A 24,502-nucleotide genomic window follows, 5' to 3' on the forward strand; every position below is an offset into this window, starting at 1 on the left:
TGAAAGTTTGATACGTAATTGAATAAATTTAGGTTGCATTATAATTTTTGTTATATTTGTTCAATTTACTTATGAGCAATTAATGCTTCTTCAAATTACTTATGTATATTTTTATTTCTGCAATGAGAGTTGAATTAATATAGATTTATCTCATAGTGACATTAACAAATATTTTATAATTTCTATAACTATTTTAATAGAATTTTGTTTTTAACTCATTACTGGGTTTTGTTGATAATATACAGGAATAACAATGATTTATGTGGATTTATTTCTTATCCTGCAACTTGGAAATCTATTCTTTCAATTAACTTTTTGGTTGATTAGTGATAAGTTTCTAAGTAAATCATCTCATCTTGCAGAAAGTAATGATTTTATGTACCCCCCCCTTTCTATCTTTGTGTGTGTGTGTATGTGTATATATGTATATGTATATGTATATGTAGGCATGTATCTTCAAATTCTTTGTTGTCTTATCACTATAGTTAGCATTTCTGGGACTATGTTAATTAGTCATGACAATAATGTATATTTTTATTTCAGATTTTATTAGAAAGGGTTCTATTATATAAAATGTATTTTGTCAAATATCCTCTCTGGGATGTAGAAAAGAGAGAAACAGTTCAAAACTTAAAATGTAACAAAAAATGACAAATTAATTTTTAAAAAGGACTTCAGTGTTTAAAATCAACATCACTTCTTGTTTAAGACACTAGACTACAAAAGAAAAAAAAAACTCCTTAATATAGTATTTCTCAAGTGAATAATGATTTACAACAGTTTTTTTTAAATGACTATATATAGTTTTTATTTCTTATTTCTTCTTCAGAAAGAAGCTGTTCATATAGCTTGATCATTATTAATCAGGAAATGACTCATATTCTTATAAATTTGACAAAGTTCTCTATATAGTTGTGATATAAGACCTTTATCCAAGAAACTATCCATAAATCTTCTCTGCTCCCTATACACACAAACACACAATTTTCTACTCTTCTTCTGATCTTGGCTACATTGATTTTGTTTATACAAATCTTTTTAATTTAATATAAACAAAATTATCCATTTTATATCTCACACTGCTCTCTCTTTCTTGTTTGTTCTATTTTGACTTTATCTTAGTAAATGGTGTAAGATGGTTTATATCTATTTTCTGTCAGAATGCTTTCCAATTTTACCCAATTTTTTTTTTTACCAAATAGTGAATTCTTATACTAAAAGCTTAAATCTTTACATTTGCCAAACACAAGGTTACTATAATCATTTATACCCACCCATTTATTTCTTAGTCTGTATCAGATTGTTTTGATAATTTTTGCCTTAAATATACTTTAAGCTCTGACACTGCTAAACCTCCTTCCTGTACACTTCAAAAAATTAATTCCTTTGAGATTCTTGATCTTTTGTTCAAATTAATTTTGTTTCTGCTATTTGATTGTTTTCTTTCCTAGCTCAATAAAATGTTTTCTGGTTGGAATGGCATTAGATAAGTTTACCATAAATGTCATTTTTTAAAATAGTGGCTGTGCCCATCAATGAAAAATGAATATTTTGGACTTTTGGCCAAGATGGCAATATGGAGGCAGAAAGCTGCTTGAGCTCCATGTTTTCTCTCGGGACTTACTTCATGACAAGCCTCGGAGTTAATGCTTGCCTGGAAAAGAAATCCACAAATAATCATCAACAGAAGACATCCTTGAAATTCACCAGAGAAGGTCTGTGTTTGCTTGGGGGAGGGTCAAACAGACTGGGTGCAGATTGAGTGCAGGCAGCCAGAGCCAGACAGCTCACACAGCTCAGACCAGAGGGGGGAGGAGTACAATCTCTGCCATTTCTGCGAAAATACTTTTACCCCAGTGTGGATATTCTGTCTTGGCAGCAAGCCAGGAGCAGTGGAGAGGGTATAAACACGGGAGGTGAAGAATAAAACCCCAGAAAGCTAGCATCTCTCAGGACCCGGCCACCCCCACCCCCACCCAGAGTGACTCAGTGCATTCTTAGAGCCTCAGAGCGCAGACTCAGCAAAATCATCTCTGTCCTGTTAGTGGCTCGCTGCTGCCCTCCCCCCCAGTCTGTAGAGGAAGCCCATTAACACCATCCAGCCCCATCCCCCCAAAAAAAACAGACTAATTGTTTCTCTTATCAATTTATTTTCTTTCATTCCTGCTCTGACAAAATGAACAAAAAATTCAAAAGGGCTCTAACCATTGACAGCTTCTGTATGGAGAGAGAACAGACTTCAAATACTGAGGAGACTAAAAACAGACTGTCACCAGAGGAATCCTCTAAGGGGGATATGATCTGCTCCTCAATACAAAAGAATCTCATAGAGGAAATCAAAAAGGCTCTCACAAGAGAGCTAGAAGAGAAATGGGAAAAGGAAAGGGAAGCTTGGCAAGAGAGCCTGGAGAAGTCATTCCACACATTTAAAGACAGAGTAGATAAAAAAAACAAATCATTGAGAAACAAAATTAGTGAACTGGAAAAGGTAAACAACTCCAAGGAAAACAGGATTAGTGAGCTGGAAAAAGAAAACAGCTCTTTAAAAAATAAAATGGATAAAATGGAAAAAAATTCCATAGAAGAAAAAAAGTCACTTAAAAACACAATTGGACAATTACAAAAAGATTAAAAAAAAAAGTGAGTGAAGAAAATACATCATTGAAAATTAGACTCGAACAAGTAGAAATGAATGACTCAAGGAGAAACCAAGAGGTAGTCAAGCAAAGCCAGAGAAATGAAACAATTGAAAAGAATGTCAAATACATTATTAGAAAGACAACAGACCTGGAAAACAGATCCAGGAGAGACAATTTGAGAATAATCGGACTCCCTGAAAAATGTGAGGAAAAAAAGAGCTTGAACACCACTTTAGAGGAAATTATCAAAGAGAACTGCCCAGACGTTCTGGAAACAGAGGGTAAAATAGACATTGAAAAAATTCATCGATCACCTACTGAAAGGCATCCTAAAATCAAAATGCCAAGAAATATAGTGGCCAAGTTCAAGAACCATCAAACAAAGGAAAAAATACTGGAAGCTGCTAGAAAAAAGCAATTCAGATATGGAGGAGCCACAATAAGGATAACCCAGGATCTAGGAGCATCCACATTAAAAGAATGAAAGGCCTAGAACATGATATTCTTGGTATGCAGCCAAGAATAACTTACCCAGCAAAAATGACCATCATTTTCCAGGGAAGAAGATGGACGTTTAACGAAATAAATTAATTCCATCTATTCTTGATGAAAAAACCAGACCTACATAAAATGTTTGATCTTCAAATACAGAACTCAAGAGATTTCTAAAAAGGTAAAAAGAAATCTTGAGAACTATACTTCTGCCATAAAAATATGTAAAGAACATATGTATAATTTGTCCTGGAAACTAGAGGTGGAAAGGAAATTATATCATAAAAAAGGGTAAAGTGGTGGTACTACATCTCGTGAAGAAGCAAAGGTAACCTATTATATCTGAGAGAAAGAAAGGAGGGGGAGATGAACATAGTGTGTACCCATAGACGTATTCGATTTATGGTGAAACTTCTTCCACTTCATTGAAAAGTGAAAGGGAAGGAGTAAGCTAAGGGGAAGGGAATACAGAAATTGTGAGGAAAAAGGGGTAAAATAAGGGGAGGAACTTTAAGGTGGGGGAGGGATACTAAAAAGGGAGGGCTGTGAAAAGCAAGTGGTGTTCATAAATTTGATACTGGGTAGAGGGGTAAGAGGGAAGGAAAGGAGAAAAGCATAAGCAGGGGTTAACAGGATGGCAAGCAATATAGAATTAGTCATTCTAACCATAAATGTGAATGGGGTAAACTCCCTCATAAATAGGAAGCAGTTAGCCGACTGGATTAAAAGTCAGAATCCTACTATATGTTGTTTACAGGAAACACACCTGAAACAGAGTGATACATTCAAACTAAAAGTAAAAGGGTGGAGCACAATCTACTATGCTTCAGGCAAAGTCAAAAAAGCAGGGGTAGCCATCCTCATCTCAGATCAAGCAAAAACAAAAATTGATCTAATTAAAAGAGATAAGGAAGGGCATTATATCCTGCTAAAGGGTACCATCAATAATGAAGCAGTATCAATATTAAACTTATATGCACCAAGTGGTGCAGCATCTAAATTCTTAAAAGAGAAATTAAGAGAGCTGCAAGAAGAAATAGACAGCAAAACTATAATAGTGGGAGACCTCAACCTTGCACTCTCAGAATTAGATAAATCAACCCACAAAATAAATAAGAAAGAAATTAAAGAGATAAATAGAATACTAGAAAAGTTTGATATGATAGATCTTTGGCAAAAGCTAAATGGAGACAGAAAGGAGTATACTTTCTTCTCAGCAGTTCATGGAACCTATACAAAAATTGATCATATACTAGGGCATAAAAACCTCAAAATCAAATGCAGTAAGGCAGAAATAGTAAATGCATCCTTTTCAGACCACAATGCAATCAAAATTACATTTAATAAAAAGCCAGGGGAAAATAGACCAAAAAATAATTGGAAACTAAATAATCTTATACTAAAGAATGATTGGGTAAAACAGCAAATCATAGACATAATTAATAACTTCACCCAAGAAAATGACAATAATGACACATCATACCAAAATGTGTGGGATACAGCCAAAGCAGTAATAAGGGGAAGTTTTATATCTCTTCAGGCCTACTTGCATAAAATAGAGAAAGAGAGGGCCAACGAATTGGGCTTACAACTAAGATTGCTAGAAAAGGAACAAATTAAAACCCCCCACACAAACACAAAACTTGAAATTCTAAAAATAAAAGGTGAGATTAATAAAATTGAAAGTAAAAAAACTATTGAATTAATTAATAAAACTAAGAGTTGGTTCTATGAAAAAACCAACAAAATAGACAAACCTTTAGTAAACCTGACTAAAAAAAGGAAAGAGAAAAAGCAAATTGTTAGTCTTGAAAATGAAAAGGGAGAACTCATCACTAATGAAGAGGAAATTAGAACAATAGTTAGGAGCTACTTTGCTCAACTTTATGCCAACAAATTCGATAACTTAAATGAAATGGAAGAATGCCTTCAAAAATATAGCTTGCCCAGATTAATAGAGGAAGAAGTAAGTAGTCTAAATAGTCCCATCTCAGAAAAAGAAATAGAACAAGCTATTAACCAACTCCCTAAGAAAAAATCCCCAGGACCAGATGGATTTACATGTGAATTCTACCAAACATTTAAAGAACAACTAACTCCAATGCTATGTAAACTATTTGAAAAAATAGGGATTGAAGGAGTCCTACCAAATTCCTTTTATGACACAGACATGGTATTGATACCTAAACCAGGTAGATTGAAAACTGAGAAAGAAAACTATAGACCAATTTCCTTAATGAATATTGAAGCTAAAATCTTAAATAAGATATTAGCAAAAAGACTTCAGAAAATCATCCCCAGGATAATACAATATGATCAAGTAGGATTTATACCAGGAATGCAGGGCTGGTTTAATATTAGGAAAACTATTAGTATAATTGACCATATTAATAACCAAATTAATAAAAACCATATGATCATCTCAATAGATGCAGAAAAAGCAGTTGATAAAATCCAACATCCATTCCTACTAAAAACGCTTGAGAGTATAGGAATAAATAGACTATTCCTTAAAATAATAATGAGCATATATTTAAAACCATCAGTAAACATCATATGTAATGGCGATAAACTAGAACCTTTCCCTGTAAGATCAGGAGTGAAATAAGGTTGCCCACTATCACCATTACTATTCAATACAGTACTAGAAACTCTAGCCTCGGCAATAAGAGCCAAGAAAGAGATTCAAGGAATTAGAGTAGGAAATGAGGAAATCAAACTATCACTCTTTGCAGATGACATGATGGTATACTTAGAGAACCCCAAAGACTCTGCTAAAAAGCTATTAGAAATAATTCAGAATTTTAGCAAAGTTGCAGGATACAAAATAAATCCACATAAATCCTCAGCATTTTTATGCATTATCAATACAATACAACAGCAAGAGACACAAAGAGAAATTCCATTCAAAATAACGGTTGATAGTATAAAATATTTGGGAATATATCTACCAAAGGAAAGTCAGGAATTATATGAGCAAAATTACAAAATACTTGCCACAAAAATAAAGTCAGATTTAAATAATTGGAAAGACATTCAGTGCTCTTGGATAGGCCAAGCGAATATAATTAAGATGACAATACTCCCTAAACTAATCTATTTATTTAGTGCTATACCAATCAGACTCCCAAGAAACTATTTTAATGACCTAGAAAAAATAACAACAGAATTCATTCAACAAAAGGTCGAGAATTTCAAGGGAACTAATGAAAAAAAAATTAAATGAAGATGGTCTAGCTGTACCTGATCTAGAACTATATTATGAAGCAACAGTCACCAAAACCATTTGATATTGGCTAAGAAATAACTAGTTGATCAGTGGAATAGGTTAGGTTCACAGGGCAAGATAGGGAATAAAAATAGCAATCTAGTGTTTGACAAACCCAAAGATCCCAACTTTTGGGATAAGAATTCATTATTTGACAAAAACTTCTGGGAAAACTGGAAATTATTATGGCAGAAACTAGGCATGGACCCACATTTAACACCACATACTAAGATTAGATCAAAATGGGTCCAAGATTTAGGCATAAAGAATGAAATCATAAATAAATTGGAGGAACATGGGATGGTTTACCTCTCGGACTTGTGGAGGAGGAAGGAGTTTGTGTCCAAGGGAGAACTAGAGACCATTATTGATCACAAAATAGAAAATTTTGATTACACCAAATTAAAAAGTTTCTGCATAAACAAAACTAATGCAAACAAGATTAGAAGGGAAGTAATAAATTGGGAAAACATTTTTACAGTTAAAGGTTCGGATAAAGGCCTCATCTCCAAAATATACAGAGAATTGACTTTAATTTATAAGAAATCAAGCCATTCTCCACTTGATAAATGGTCAAAGGATATGAACAGACAATTTTCAGATGATGAAATTAAAACTATTTCCACTCATATGAAAGAGTATTCCAAATCACTATTGATCAGAGAAATGCAAATTAAGACAACTCTGAGATATCATTACACCTGTCAGATTGGCTAAGATGACAGGAACAAATAATGATGAATGTTGGAGGGGATGTGGGAAAACTGGGACACTGATGCATTGTTGGTGGAGTTTTGAAAGAATCCAATCATTCTGGAGAGCAATCTGGAATTATGCCCAAAAAGTTATCAAAATGTGCATACCTTTTGACCCAGCAGTGCTACTATTGGGCTTATATCCCAAGGAAATACTAAAGAAGGGAAAGGGACCTGTATGTTTTCCTTATGTTAAAACACTCCTGCAATCCCTAGTATCAATCTCAGTTGATCACAATATATAATCTTTGTGATATAATGTTGTAATCTCCTATCTAGTGATTTATTCGGGAACTTTTGATTCATTAATGAAATTCATATATAATTTTCTTGATTCTTCTTGATATACGTATCTATACAATATTTGTTTCATAAAAGATATGTAGCACTTCTTCTTTGCCAAATAATTTATGTAATGTAGGAATTGGTTAATACTGAAATAAATCTTTAAATCTATCTGGTCCTGATACCTTTTTCTTAAGAAGCTTATTTATGGCTTGTTTAATATTTTTTTTAAAGATAAGTTTATTCAGATATTCTATTTCCTCTTCTATTAATCTAGGCAGTTTCTGTTTTTTGTCTTACATTTCACTTAAATTGTTAAATTTATTGGGATATAATTGGGAGAAATAATTCTTAATAATTGCTTGGATTTCACAAATGGTATATTCACCCTTTTCATTTTTGATACTAATAATTTAGTATCTCTTTCTGACTATATAACTAATGGTTTATATGTTTTTGTTGTTTTTTTCATAAAACCAAATTTTACTTTTAGTTATTAATTCAATGATTTTTCTCATACTCAATGTTATTAAATGCACTTTTAATTTGTAAGATTTTAAATTTGGTATTTATTGGGGAATTTAAATGTGTTCTTTTTCTACTTAAAAAAAAAATCAATACCCAAATCATTAATCTGATCTTTCTCTATTTTTTGGTATAAACATTTAAAGAAATGAATTTTCCTCTAATTATTACTTTTTCTATATCCCCTAGGTTTTTGTATGTGATCTCATTATTGTCATTCTCTTTTACAATTATTTATTGTTTTTATGATTTACTTTTTAAACTATTTATTTTTTAATAGTAGCTTATTTAGTCTCCAATTAATTTTTAATCTGTTTCCATTGTTCCTTATTAGTTTTTATTGCATTTTGATCTAAAAAGGATGTATTTATTATTTCTGTTTTTCTGCTCTTAACTATAATTTTAATGCTCTAAATATCTAGTCATTTTTTTAGAAATTTATCATGAACCACCAAAAAAATGTATTTTTTCTACTCCCATTCAGTTTTCTTCAGATCACATGTAGCTAGCTTATCTAAAATTCTATTCATTTTCCTGACTTTTTTTTATTAAGTTTTTAATTAAATTTACCTAGATTTGAAAGGGAATGGCTAAATAGTTAGAAGGTTTTATTATTTGTTTCCATCAGTGATTCTAACTTCATTTAGTTTTAGTACTGATATTTTAATCTATGGTAACTTTTATCATAATGTAGATTTCCTGTTTATCTCTTTTAATTAAATCTGTCTGAATTTAATTAAATCTTTGTCTGAAATTATATAATTGCTAACTCTCCTTTTTTTTTTTTTGCCTCAACTAAAGCACAACAAATTCTATTTTAGTCCTTTATTTTTACTTTATATGTATTTCTCATTTTTTAGATGTTTCTTCTAAACAATATATTGTCAGATTCTGATTTAGTCCATTTTGCTATTTCCATTTTATAGGTGAGCTCATCCCATTCACATTCACAGTTATAATTACTAATAGCACATTTCCCTGCAACCTATTTTTCTTCTTCCTTCTGTTTATGCTTCTCTCCTTCTCTTTTTACCCTATTTCTCCTCAATTGTCTAATTTACTTTTAACCACTGTTTTTAATTCACACTCCCCTTAAGAACCCTTCCCTTATTCTCTCCCCTTACCCTTCTTTTTCTTGATCTGCACACCCTTCTAACCTATCCCTTCATTTCATTCCCTTATCCTATTTCTTTGTAAGTTAAGAAGACTTTTATACCTTTCTAGATGTATGTATTATTCCCCAGTTTTGATGAGAATGAGGTTCCTCATCCCCTCCACTCTTGGTACTAGTTTTTCCATACATACTGCATTTATTTGGAAATGATAGCTCTATTTTACCTTTCTCTACCTAATTTTATTTTTTAGAATCATTCTATTATACTCAACTCCACTGCAAACTTTCTGTGTTTGCTCTTTCAAGCTATACAAGTAATGGCAATATTTGTTTGAACTATAGCTAACATTTTCCCATATAAGAAATAAACAGTTTGACCTCATTAAATCACTAATAATTGAGCTTTACTATTTTTCTTCTTATGTCTCTCCTAATTTTTTAGGCTAACTTTCTATTTAGTTCTGGTCTTGTCTTCACATTAACTAAGAATTTTAAGTTCATTAAATATATATATATATATATGTATATACATATATATATATATATATATATATATATATATATATATATATATATATATATATATATACATATATATTTTTTTTTCTACATAAGATTCCATTCAACTTTGCTATGTAGTTTATTCCTGGTTGTAAACCCTACTCTTTTGCTCTTCATAGCCTTTTGGTCTTGCAACATTCTCTTCTGTTTATTTGTTTTTAATTCTTTTAATTTTATTATTTCCTGAAGCTAAGATTGCCTTCTAACACAGCACACAGAATTTGTTTTTTGTTGATTCATTGAATCTGCCCAGAGGTATCTGCACTTGAAGGCCAGAGCACAACCCCAAGTGGGGGGTTAGATTTTTTCTTAGCATCCTCCCAAGTTTTCTAAAGGCTTAAATACCATTTATTATTTCTTTTAATTATTTCTGTTGCTCAAAGTTCATTTTAAATTGTCTTTGGGGAATAATTCTAATTGTAGCTCCAGCATATTTGAATTATTTTTTCTTGTTTCATGTAATGTTTCTATGTGTTTTCTACAAAGGATCTCATTGAAGTGGTGCTCAGTGGATTTTTCCAATTTCTACTTTCCCCTCATGTTCTGTCACGTCAGGACAATTTTCTTGAATAATTTCTTGCATTATTGCATCAAGATCACAACTTTTAGGCAGTCCAATTATTCTTATATTTTCTCTTCTTAATCTGTTCTTCACATCTGCCATTTTTCTTATGTTTCACATTCTTTATAATCTGTTATCATTTCTTGGTATCTCATAGCTTCACTGCCTTTCCCTTGCCCAATTCTAATTTCCAAAGATTTATTTTCATCTTTGAGACTCTATCTCCTTTTCTAGTTGGTTAACCATTTTTCAAAATCTTTTTGTTTTTCTTGGATGGTTTTATTTTTTATTTTTTAGTTGTTCCTCAATGTCTCTCATTTGATTTTTAAATTCTTTTTTGAGTTCTACAAATTTTCTCTGGGCAGGGAACCATTTCACACTACTCTTTGGTGTAGAAGCCCCTCTCTTCCCTGTTCCCATAATGTTTCTATGGTGGAGTTCTTTCTTCTTTGCTGGTTCATTTTTTAAAATAAGAGTAGTATAAGTACCTTTAATCCTGGGGTGGAGGATGATGGTGCCTCTGGCTTCACCTCAATTCTTCCCTCGGACCAGGAATCCCAAACTAAGAGCTCCACCCTCCAGCAAGTGCACACAGCCAACAGAGTCCTAGACCAACTGTCTCTGCACTCACACAGGACTGATCCCTTCTCATCCAGGGTCATGACTGTGCAGCACAGCTGGGACTGGTGGTAGTTCCTAAACAGCTAAAGTTCTCTTAGTCTTTTCATACTTAGACCCCCAACTCTACAAATAATCCAGAAGCTTCTGTGGTTCCTGCTGAAGCTCTAGCCACACCCAGATAGTCCCAATACTCCCCACTTGGTTTTTCTATGAAAAGAACCCAGAGATTTTGGCACTTCACATGGATTAATCTCCAGCCTTGGGTCTTCCTTTCTTCTTGGGTTGAATCAGAAGGACCCCTGTCTGCTCTAAGACTTCTTGATTATTCATCAGTCTATGTTCACTCTGAAGTGCAAATTTGTTCTATTTGTGGGGGAAATCTAGAGAGCTTAAAGTTTACCAATCTACCCCACCATCTTCCCAAAATCTTTCCCAGACAATTATTACTGTAAAGCTGTATGATGATAATTAAAAGTCAACAGGCTCGGTTCTGCACCTGAGAGTCACAAACTTCAATACATTCTAGTCATAGTTACCTAAGAATTGTGTGGTGAAAAATTAGGTTGATAATGACTGACATTATTATTATTATTATTATTATTATTATTATTATTATTATGCTAGTTACTACTGAATTTCATCAGAAAGGAAATATCCTTTTGGAATAATAATAAATGTATAACTAGTAGTTCATCAATTAAAGTTCTATAGCAATGACTCATAATGTTAGAGAGTTGAATTGGTTTTTAAAAGTGATACTAGTGAAATGCGAGCTCTTACAGGTTCTGTTAAATTAGAAAAATTAAGTACCGGTTTGGTGGAGCACTATATGTGTGTCACTTAGCTGAAATTCATGAAGCTTGCCATTAAAGTGTGTGTGTGTGTGTGTGTGTGTGTGTGTGTGTGTATTTGACTATAGCAACTTATTAAACCATATATTAAGGTAAAGAACATGTATACGGTATGCATACAAATGAAACTACAGATTTTTTTAAATATTCAAGTTTAAGTTCTTTCTAATGTGTTGATCCTATTTATTTTTAAGTAGACTACTGAAAAGACAGAATTACAAATAAAAGTTCATTTTCCTAGGCATAAATATTTTCATATTCTGAGAGTTCACTTGTACTATCTTGTATATAAGGTTAAAGTGAAAAAAGTAAATTGTTACTACTAAAGCAATAAAATAATAATTAATGATAATGATGACAATGATGATAGTAAGAACATCTGGCAGTCAAATTTTCTGGAACCTCTTTTGCAAATGATTTTCTGGAGATATCTCCCCCATATTTAGGAATACAGATAGACATGGTAAGAAGAATAGTGTATGGTTGCAGAATTAAGAACAAAAGTTGCATGTGAACACACCCTAATGAAACATTTTTTCAAAATGAAAATTTTCACTCCAAAGAACTATAAAGTAATTCATAATTATTTTCATTATTCTTTGATAAAGACTTCAGAATAGATCAAAATTAAGGTGGAATTCAGTTTCTTCAAATATTTATCTCTTTGATAGTGTACTTACTTTCAAACTATAGATGGCAGCAGATTCCACAAATATGAGTGTACTTCAACAATTCAAAGCCTTTATTACTTTGTCCTAGAATAGTTTATTTAATTATAAATGCAATGGTGCCATTTTAGTATTTTTATTATATTTAATTGAAATAATATTTAATTTATACATAATTTAATGATAGTATTTAATAAAACAATACATGTAATGCACTTAAAACAGATCAGTACTTGATAAGTGCTTATTCCCTTTCTCCTTTTCCTTCCTTCCAAATTTAAGTCTATGAACCATCCTCTTTCCATCTATCTAAAACACACATCCACACTCTTCTCCATGTGAAATATCCCTTTATTCTAAGGAGAGCTGCCAGAATTCAGGTTATCAGTGCAGTCTGTTTAATCCCTCCTTATTTCTGCCCTCACCAATGAACTCATAGTTTTGGTCTCTATCCAAATACTCAGGGTTAAAATGAGCCTTAGACATCATCCTGATTAGTCTCTTAATTTTACAGATGAAGAAACTCAGATTCAGATTATAAAGTAGTTATTCATGATCATAAAATTAGTTCCAAGTATCCTGAGGCACCAAATAAAGAATATTTAGCTCTGGAGATAGATGACTAGTTTTTGACTTCTTGCACTAACCAAACAATTGTATTTGTGTTTAGTATTTGTTGTTATGACTCTTCGTAACTCCATTTTGGGGTTTGTAGCTTATTATTTCCTTCTCCAAGTCATTTTACAAATGACAAACTGGGGCAAACGGGGTAAGTGACTTAGTCACACATGTAGGAAGTATCTGTGGCCATTTAAACTTAGGAAGACAAGTTATTTTTGACTTCAGGCCCAGCACTCTATCCTTTGTGTCCAGATATCAGTGTGCTGATGCCAGAATAATCTGATGATGGGTCTGCCTGCTTCCAGTCTTTCCCTCCTCCAATGCAGTGTATATCTGGTAATGTCACTACCATCTCTACTCAATAAACTTCAGGAGCTTCTGATAGCCAGCAGGATCAAATACAAAATGCTCTGACATTCAAAGGCTTTCATAACCAACCACCTATATAATATATTATGCCTTCTACATGTTGGGGAGTAAATGAATATGCTTGTGATTATATCTTCACAACAAAATAAACTACAAGGTTTAACCATCATTCTTGTATTTTTATTTCCTTGCCAAAATGAATCCAGCTGATAGCGAAATGAAACTGTGAAGCAAGGGATCATTTCCCTAGAATTGATTGAATAGCACAAATGGACCTGGTCTCTTGTATAGAAAGCCTAGAAACCTCCCACTTCCCTTAAAAGAACTGGAGAATACAGGGTGGGGAAAATAAAATCTAACTTACCTAGCCTTTCAGGCAGTGAAAATTGTGGTAATTTAGGATGTGGACACACACACACACACACACACACACACACACACACACACACCTCTTTTTGTCTGAAAATCAATCAGAATCAATTAAAAAGTGATATCTTTTACTTTTTAGGAGCTTATAATCCAATAGTTCTTTCTGAATGAAAAAATGAAATAGAAGGCAATACATTTGTTCAAATCACATGAGATATTATGTAGAACATCAGACAATACAACAAATTACAAAATTTAATCATCATTATTATTTTCTAAGAGATTAAATGAAGAAAATTTTTAGCAAATAGGGCAACCATGTTATTTCATACCTGCCAAAGGGTATCAAACTTTTTTCCATCAGGATAGAAAGTTTTCCTGTTTTATCTTTATCAATGCGATAATGTAAAACTTTTCCTTCATGGAGTAAACAGAGAGGGCATATGATCCATTGTTGTCTCTTGCACGGATTCTGAGAAGAACAAAAAACAAAGAGTCAAACACCCAGTCACTGTAATTGTCTTTGTTCGATTTTAGTAATGAATAAATGAACAGATGACAAAAACATTTAGAATTTACATTTGTCAAACTCTAGGTCAGATTCAGTGTTCCAGTGCTTTCACAAAATCACAGAAATAGAGAGGTAGAACAGCTCTCATAAATTACCTAATCTAGCCCTACTATTTTACAAAAGAGAAAACTGAAGCCCACAATTAGAAAATGGCAGACGCAGAAATCAAGTAAGTTATTCTGACTCCATAGTTCCTATTCATTCCCTACAACCACCTATTTATTTTCCATGCATCCAAGCTTCTAAATTTCACAAAATATTTAAAAATCATGAAACCAAAAAAAAATTAGTCATGATAACGATTCTGAGAAAATCCATTTCTATTCTCTCATTATATACAAAAGAAAACAGGGTCAGATAGAGAAAATATTTGCCTAAGTGTGTATAATTCAAGAACTTTCGAAAATATTTTAATTAGCCATGGAATTTCAATATTGTAATTATTTTAAAAGTTTCAGTCAATTCAAATATCTAATCTTCCTAATGATGGTTAATTTAAGATAGAAGGAGTAGGACATAGACATAGCTAAATATCTTCAAGTATCTTGTCACTCTACTGAAGCATTCAAAATGCTCATAAAGAAAAGCATTCATATCAGGAAGAAGTCAGGCTGATACCTTGTTAAGAAAAAAAAAAAAAAAAAAGAGTACCAGCTGGTTTAATATGCAAAAGATTCCCTCCATTCTCTTTTTACTTTTTCAGTGACTTAACAAGAAGAAAGATCTTATATCACTGATAACTACAAGGTGTGGTGATAAATTTAGAGCATACAATCTAGAGAATTAAATAAAAGGACCTAAGGAAGTATTGCCAATAATAATGTTACTAGTAGTGATAGAATTTTAACTGAGCTATTTAACATCCAAAAAGATGATGTTATCAAATTACTACACTCAATATGCCAGCAAATTTGGGAAACTCAACAGTTGCTAGTAGACTGGAAAAGAGCAGTTTATGTCCCAATCCTAAAGAAGAGCAATGCAAAGAGAGTTCAAAACATCCAACAACTGTGCTCATTTCACCCACTAGCAGGGTTATACTTAAGATTCTTCAAGCCAGGCTTTAGCAATAGGTAAACCAAAAGTGACCAGAAGAGCAGGTTGGTTTTCAAAGAGGCAAAGGAACCAGTGATCAAATTACCAACTTTCATTGGATTATGGAGAAAGCAAAGGAAATCCAGGGGAAAAAACATGTACTTCATTTCACTAAAGCCTTTGATTGTATGGATCACAACAAAATGTGACAAGTTCTCAAAGACATGGGAGTACCAGATCACCTTCCATGTTTCCTGAGGAATCTGCACGTGAGCCATGAAACAATAATTAGAATCAAACATGGAGCAATTGATTGGTTTGAGCCTAGAAAAGGAGTACAACAAAATTATATATTGTCAAATTATTTAACTTATACGCAGAGTATATCATGTGAAATATCACTCACTGTGAATCAAAAATCAAAATTAAGTTTGCCAAGAGACATATCACTTTCAAATATGCAGACTATACCACTACTCTAATTACAGAAAGTGATGAACAAGGAGAGGTAAAAATTAGTTTGAAGCTTAACAAAAATAAATAAGCAAAAAAACCCACCAAGACCATAGCAATATCACTTTATAGTAAAGGAAGTAAAAATGGAAATAGTGTAAGATTTTATAATTCTTGTACCCAAAGATCACTGCAGATGATTACTGCAACCATGAAATTAAATTACAAGATGCTTGCCTCTTGGAAGGAAAGCTTATGGAAAGTAGTATGGACAGCATCCTAAAAAAGCAAAGACAACAACTTGCTGACAAAGGTCCAATTGGTCAAAGTTATAAGGTGTTTTTTTTTCTTAATAATAATGTATGGCTATGAGAGTGTAAGTAAAGCTAAGTGCCATAAAATCAGTGCTTTAAAATTGTGATGCTGGAGAGTCTTTTCAATAGCAAAGAAATCGAATCAGTCAATACCAAAATTATTAATTCATATTGTTCATTGTAAGGTTAAATATTAAGCTGAAGCTTTACTATGTCGTTTATATAATAAGGAACCTCATGTTGAGAAAGACTCAAGGTAGACAAAGTGAGATGGTAGAGGATGAAAAGAAATACAGTTGAAATGTATTCTAAGAGGAAATTCTAGTACGCAGAAGAAATAGATCCTTTGGGTCTAGTTATCATTTTCTTTAAAGTCTTCAATTAAAAAAAAAAGCACTAATCTTAGAAAATTGCATTCTATGTTCATATGTTCTTAAGTGTGTATGAGAGCAGATAAAAACTCTGTTTTGAAAAGCCTGACAAAAGAAAATACTGTCACCAACAAAGTCAGTTACTCAAAATGATGCATTTTTAGCATGACCAGAAACCAATAGCAGCTGACAGGATGTTAAAGAAGGAAACTCACAGGCCTGATATCAAAGAAATGAAAGTTCATTGGTATTAATGGTCTCAATAAGTGTGGAACATCTGCTAGTCACAGGCAGACTCTGAAAGGTACCATTGTTTTCATTCTTTTCCCTTGAAAATATAAAAACTGTTTATTGATTTCTTTTTTATATGCAATATAATCATTTCTACAAACAGAACCTCTCTTCCCCTCTAGAGGGAACTATTTATTGTAACATAGAAAAACCATTTATCAAAAAATGTCCAGTACAGTGAACACATGTGCCGGTATAGATATTATTCTTCCATAATCATCTCCCACTCCTTTGTGAAAAGAAGAGAGATATATTATATTGTGTCTTCAATTCATCACTAATATGTTATTTTATTGATTTGATTTTCTGCTCTTTTCTTTTTAATCATATCAGTTAAGGAATGTATCCATTTTATTAGAGGAGTCTAAGAAACAGCTTTAATTTTATTTATCATTTTTATGGGAGGTTTTGTTTCTAATTTACCCATTACCCTCTAATTTTAATATATTACCTTTTGTGCTTATTTTAGGACTGTTTATTTACTGGTTTTCTAAAATATTTCAACATATTTCAATTTACTAATTCTTTTTCTACTTTGTTAATGTATGTTTCTAAAATTATAATTTTCCTCTTGAAGACCACTTTAATTGTATCTCAGAAATTTTTGCATGCTTTTTTTTTTCATTTATTAACTGTTTCTCTGATTTGTTCTTTGACCTACTTATTATTTAGGATTTCATTGTTAAGTCATTTTTGGTCTATATTTTTCATTTATATGTAATCTAGATAATATTTCCTTTATGTAGTTGGATGAAGGCATTTGATGTGTATATATATTACATACTAGTATTGGTCTGTTTTCCATAATATCTTTCAGCATCAGTTTCCTTGTCCTTTTAATTTTTTGAATTTTTTTGCTTTTTTAATATTACATTAATAATGCTCCTGCTTTTTTAGATTCACCTGATATATTGCCAATTTTTTCAACTCTTCAGTTTTACTTTGTGTATGTTTTTTAAAGTGTTTTTCTTTTAAGCAATAGAATGTAAGGTTTTCCTTTCTTATCTGAGCAGTCATTATATTTCATTTATTGGATTGTTTAATCCACTCACAATTTTAATTTAATTTAATTTAATCCACTTCAATTTTAAGAATGAGGTTTATATTCTCCTCCAGCTCTCTCTAATACTGTTTTTCTCAAGTTATGATTTTTTCCTCTTCCTTTGTAAACATAACAATATGTTATTTTAATTAATTTAACAGAGCTATTGTTTAAAATGATTCTGCAATTAAATCATTTGAGTATCAGAAGTCATTAGAATAGTCTTGAAAAGCATTTTCTGACATGTGTTCTTCACACTCAGACTAAAGTAACTCCTTTTCCTACTCTTATTACTCAATTTTTGCCAACAGAAAAATACATTCAAAAATCCCATCCCCCAAATAGAATAAAACAGAGGAGTAACCAAAAAAACCCATGTTTATTATTTATTAAGTTAACTGTCCAATCTTCTTGAATTCTCTATCTAATTTCTGGTTTATCAGGATCAGTATGATTTTGAGCATCAATAAATATAAATCATAATTTAGCTTTGCTAGATTTGTTTCCTAATAGATACAGGTGAAGTTTGTATGTCTTGGCAATTTTATTTTCACTATTAAGAATCTGACAAGGAAATAATACAATTCCACTCTCTGCCTAAAAATCTATTCCCATAATAGTTCAAATGTATGTAGCATTTTTAAAGGGTTCAAAGTAACATCCTTACAATAATCATTCCAATAAGTGTTGAAGTTACAAAGACAAAACAAAAATTAGCTTCTTTCCTGAAGCAGTTTTTATTCGGCCAGAATTGCAAGTATTATTTTGCAAATTTTGGAGAACAAGAAATGGAGGTTCTAAAAGTTGAAATTTGTTAATGGTCCTTCACAACTAGTGTCTACCATAAGATTCTAACATGGATATCTTAGGATCAAGTCCTTTGTCTGTCTTACACAAAACATAATACTTTTCTGAATTTAAAGTAAAGAAACTACAAGATGAAGCTTATAAAACCTGGTTTCATTTCATCAGAAAATTCAGTGATTTAAAGTATTCTGAACTACACTAGTTCAAGAGTGAAGAAAGAAATTTCCCTCCTTTTCTCAGTTGATAAAATCATAGAATGTAATCACACAAGATGAAGTTTTATGATGTAAATAGTATGTCTCTATGCTTGTGATATTCTTACTAAGTGGAGTCTTTGATTCAGTCAACAAGAACTCAGTTGGCTTAGCAAACTGTCTCTCCTTCTAACAGCTGTGAATAGTTAAATGAATTTAATACTTTAAAGTTCAGGCTCAACAGCACTTCGTGAAGGAAGACTCTTTACTTACAGTAGTAACTAGAAAGAAGAAAAGGCACTTTGTATCTGCTGCCCTGCCTGGTTTCAACTCCATGGAATAAAATGTTCTGCCCAGAATACACTCATCACTTCTAAATTCACCACCATGCTGCTAACATAAGCCTTAATTGAATCCACTCCCTCAGCCTCTTTTCTTCTCTGATTGAGAGACTGGAGGAGAGGGTACCATATTTTGTCCAATCCCTTCTCTTATGGAGGGGAAAAGCACTTTGCACTTTGCATCTGATGTCAAAATGAAAATTAAAAGGACATCAGGATGTCTGATGCCTGGCTTCAACTTCACAGAAAAGGATGCTCCTGCACTCACTAAATCTCTATAGCCCAGTCCACCCTAACTCCTGTTTCTTTTCTCTGTTGTGGTGTTGTTTTTCCCCTTAGATTAAAAATTCATTGACATTAAAAACAATTTTTCTTTTTATTAACTGCATGTCCAGACTTACCATGTCATATGTGCTTAATAAAAATTTATTGGATTAGATTGGGTTTTAATCTCCTGCTCCATATCATCATAATTCATGGACTAGCAGGGGATAAGGTATCTAGCACATATGCACGCATGTGCGCACTCGCTGCGCGCGCGAGCACGACACACACACACACACACACACACACACACCCCAGAGGAAGTGTTGTTATTCGCATATAACATATTCCTGATTCTGCTCACTTTTCACTTTGCCTCACTCTTATAAAGTCTTTCTTTTAAGTCAGCCATATAAGTTTTTCCAGATTATTCTAAAACTATTCCCTTCATCATTTTTTACAAAATAATAACATTCCATCACAATTATATACCACAACTTATTCAGTTAATCCTCAAATGATGGGTCTCTCTTCAATTTTCAATTATTTGTCACCACAAAAAAACTGCTTCAAAAATGTGTATATATATTACTATATCATATGTATGTATGTATATACATATATACTAGCATACATACACATATATATGTATATATATGGATGGATTATATATATGTAGTATATATATATATATATATATATATATATATAGAGAGAGAGAGAGAGAGAGAGAGAGAGAGAGAGTGAGAGAGAGAGAGAGAGAGAGAGATATGATGTGTGTGTATGAAACATCTTAACTCTTTCCCTTTTTCTTTGATGAGCTTGGTAGGTGTTGCTTGATGAAAGGAGATGCACAGTTTTATAATTTTTTAAGTTTCCTAATTATTCTCCAGAATTGTTAGACCAGATGACAACTCCACCAACAGTGGATTAATGTAACAGAAATATTGAAATCATGATTAATTGTGAAAGACTAAGCTATTTTGATCAATACAATGATTCAAGAAAATTCATTTTTTTGATTTTTTCTGATTATACATGTACATTAATTTTTTTAAATAAAAAAATTCTTTATGAATCATATTGGCAGAGAAAAATCAGAACAAAAGGGAAAAAAATCACAAGAGAAAAAAAACTGAAGAAAAAAGAAAGAAATTGAACATATGATTTACATTCCGTTTTCATAGTTCTCTCTCTGGATGCAGATAACATTTCTATCCAAAGTGTATTGAAATTGCCTTGGATCACTGAACTGCTGAGAAGAACGAAGTATTTCATAGTTGATCATTGCACAATCTTGCTGCTACTGTGTATAATATATTTCTGGCTCAACATCACTTCATGTAAATCTTTCCTGGATTTTCTAAAATATTTTTATAAAGCAATAATATTTCATTACTTTCATAACCCATAACTTATTCAGCCATTTCCCAATTGATGGGCATCTACTCACTTTCCAATTCTTTGCCACCACAAAAAGAGCTACTACAAATATTTTTGCACATGTGGGTCCTTTTCTCTCCTTTATGATTTCCTTGGGATCCGGACTCAGTAGTGACATTACTGAACCGGGTCTGAACAGTTTTATAACCCTCTGGGCATAGTTCCAAATTGCTCTCCAGAATGGTTCGATTATTTTACAAGTCCATCAACAAAACATTAGTGTCCCGCTTTTCCCACATCCACTCCAATAGGTGGTGGTACCTCGGAGTTGTTTTAATTTGCATTTCTCTAATCAATACTGTTTCAGAGCATTTTTTCATATGCCTATAGATGGATTAATTTCATTATCTAAAAATTGTCTATACATATTCTTTGCCCATTTATCAATTGGGGGAAATCCAAGATAATTTCAAAGAACCCATTATGAAAAATACTATTCTGATTATAAATCAAAATATCCTTTTTTGCTGTTTTCTTGCTTTTTGTGTGTGATATGGCTATTATGGAAATATATTTTTCATAATGTCACATGTGTAATTGATATTATATGTTTTCTCAATGAGTAGAAGAGGTGCTGAAGGGAAAGAAAGAATTTGGAACTCAAAATGTAAAAAGAAGGAGAATGCTAAAACTAAATAAGTAAAAAATTAAAGGAAAAATTATACTAAATCTTTATGTCTTTCTGCTGACTGGTTATATGCTTAGAACACTCTTCCTCCTCTCCTCAGCCTCACATAACCCATGGTGAAATATTTCTTTGTCAATAGTCACCACTTGAAATCTTCAACATAAAGAAGATCCAACTCACTTCCAGTTGATCAATGATGGACAGAAATAACTATACCCAGAGAAGGAACACTGGGAAGTGAATGTAAATTGTTAGCACTACTGTCTATCTACCCAGGTTACTTATACCTTCGGAAGCTAATACTTAATGTGCAACAAGAAAATGGTATTTACACACATATATTGTATCTAGGTTATATTGTAACACATGTAAAATGTATGGGATTACCTGCCATCAGGGGGAGGGAGTAGAGGGAGGGAGGGAGGGGATAATTTGGAAAAATGAATAAAAAAATTAAATAAATAAATAAATAAAATAAAAAAAAATAGTCACCACTTGAATAATATCTACTTGATATCTTTTTCTTTCACTACATGGTCAACCTACATCCTGGGTAACATATTATTCCTCACTTATTACATATAAATCATCATTATTTACATATACTACTGACTACTTGTGCATTTGTTTCTAACTCAATTTTCATTTTTTCATTCTTTCACTGACAACAATAAAGAATTTGAGAGAATATCAATGCAAAAAAAAAAAGTTTTCATGTCAAGGAACAGCTTGGGACTACTGAAAGCATTATGTAATTTCCCAAATGTGTGCCCAATTCTGGCACAAAATTCCATTTTCTACCTAGCTTTACTATTAAATATGTGTTGATTTACTAATACCCAACTGGATATCATAATATGTGCATTAAATCTTATTTACCAATGTATTCTTTTTCCATGTAGATTATTGTATTCTTTTACTGCTAATAAATTTGTTAAGAAATATTCTTGATTTTGAATATTTTGTCAGAGAAAGAGCAGTAGTGCATTCACCTTTTTAATTTTTGATATTGGTAATTTGTTTCTTTTTCTTTTTTAAAAACCAAATTTATTAATAATGTATTAATGTTAGTTTTTTCCACAAAAGTAGGCAGCATTTTTATGTATTGGTTCAATTTTTTACTTTCAATTTTGTTAATTTTTCCTTTGATTTTCAGTTTCCATTTTGGTGTTTAATTGGGGGGAGTCCTTAACTTGTTGTTTTTCTAGTTTTTATTTTAGTTTCATGTCCAATTCACTTATTTATTCTTTTATTTATATACATGCTTAGATATGTACTTTTGCCCTACTTATTAAATGACATGCCCAAATCATGGATTCGCTTTTTTTTTTTTTTTTTTTTTTTTTTTTTTTTTTTGCTGAGTCAATTGGGGTTAAGTAACTTGCCCAGTGTCACACAGCTATGAAGTGTTAAGTGTCTGAGACCAAATTTTAATTCAGGTCCTCCTAAATTCAGGTTTAGTGCTCTATCCACTGTGGCTGCCCCATGGATTCACTATTTTTCTCCTTTACTGATATACACATTTAGAAATATAAAATCTCTTCTAAGTATTGCTTTTGTTGCATCCCACAAATTTTAGTATATTGTTTAAAAAAAAAGAAAAAGAAAAAAAAGTCTTTTTTGAATGTCTCTTTAAGTAAGATAATTTTCTCATTCTTCTCACTTCCCCATTCTCCTAATCCATCCCGCTTTCTCATACCTCCATTTTTTTGGGGGAAATAATCCCAATATAATCAAATAATATAATCAACTTAGACATTCCTTCTATCTGCTGTAATACTTATAAAGTTTTTAGAAATTTCAGGTATTATATACATATATATGTATATGTAAACAATTTAACCTTGAGTCCTTTGTGATTTCTCTTTCATGTATACTCATTCATGCCTCTCTTGAGCTTTATATTTCAATTTTCTATTTAAACCTTATTTTTTCATCGGAAATGCTTGAAGGTACTCTATTTCATTAAATGACCATCTTTTCCCCAAAAGGATTATATTCTTGCTGAATAACTTATTCTTGGTGATAATCCTACCTCCTTGGCATTCCAAAATATCATATTTCAAGTCCAATAGTCCTTAAACATGAGAACTGCTAAAACTTGTTTGATTTTGACTGGGGTTCTAAGTCATTTGAACATTTACTATTAGCAATATTTCTTCTAGACCTGGGAGCTCTAGATTTGACTACAATACTACTTAGGAGTTTTTATTTTGGGATCACTTTCATGAAGTAATTGGTAGATTTTTGCTATTTTTTATTTTATGCTCTTGTTCTAAGATATAGGAACAGTTTTCCTTGATAATTTCTTGAAATATGTTGTTTAACCTCCTTTTTTTTCAATTATAGCTTTCAGGTAGTACAATAATTCATAAATTATCTCTTTGATCTATTTTCCATATCATATATATTTCATATATATATATTCACATTTTCTTCTGTTTATTCTTTTGACTTTGTTTCTTAATAGCTCATAAAGTCATCCCAATTCTACTTTTTAAGGAATGATTTTCTTCAGTGAGGTTTTGTACCTGCTTTTTTTATGTGGTGGTCAATTATGCTTGGCCAAGTTCTGATTATTAAAATAACTTTCTAGCCTTTTCCAGGAATTCCTGTTGGGCTTTTATGCAATTTGCATTTTTTTTCCTGAAACTCTACTTATGGCTGTTTTCACATTCTTGTGATCTTTGAAACTTTTCTTGAGTTTTTCTGTCACAATAGTAAATTATTATGATCAAGGTATTTTTTGTTGTTGTTTGTTTGTTAATTTCCCAGTCTATGACTTTGAATTTTATATTAAAGTTGGGCTCTGACTACCTGTGGGGAGAAAGTGCTGCCCTCTTCCAACCTTCAGGTTTTTCATGCTATTGTTTTCAGAACTGGTTCTGCAATTTTGGAAGTTTTTGGTGCTTTCAAGATGTGATTATCCCAGAAGATATTTGGTCTCTGCTTTCATCTTCAATGCTCTATTTCTTATCTAGGAAGAGTCTCTGATCCCTTACAGACAAGAGTACTATTGCTCCTCATATCCCCTGCTCCCTTGATATT

At 32.0% G+C, this 24,502-nt stretch overlaps 1 protein-coding gene across 1 annotated transcript in view; it reads right to left on the reverse strand.

The window, feature by feature from the left end:
* The window catches only part of SYK (spleen associated tyrosine kinase), a 178,803-nt gene that overhangs the window by 50,215 nt on the left and 104,086 nt on the right, over positions 1-24,502 (reverse strand). The window contains 3 exon segments of the mRNA XM_074280678.1: positions 14,033-14,067; positions 14,070-14,136; positions 14,139-14,172. Of these exon segments, the coding sequence (XP_074136779.1) occupies positions 14,033-14,067; positions 14,070-14,136; positions 14,139-14,172 (136 nt within the window).

The sequence above is a fragment of the Sminthopsis crassicaudata genome, chromosome 1 (assembly GCF_048593235.1).
Source record: "Sminthopsis crassicaudata isolate SCR6 chromosome 1, ASM4859323v1, whole genome shotgun sequence".
Taxonomy (NCBI): domain Eukaryota; kingdom Metazoa; phylum Chordata; class Mammalia; order Dasyuromorphia; family Dasyuridae; genus Sminthopsis; species Sminthopsis crassicaudata.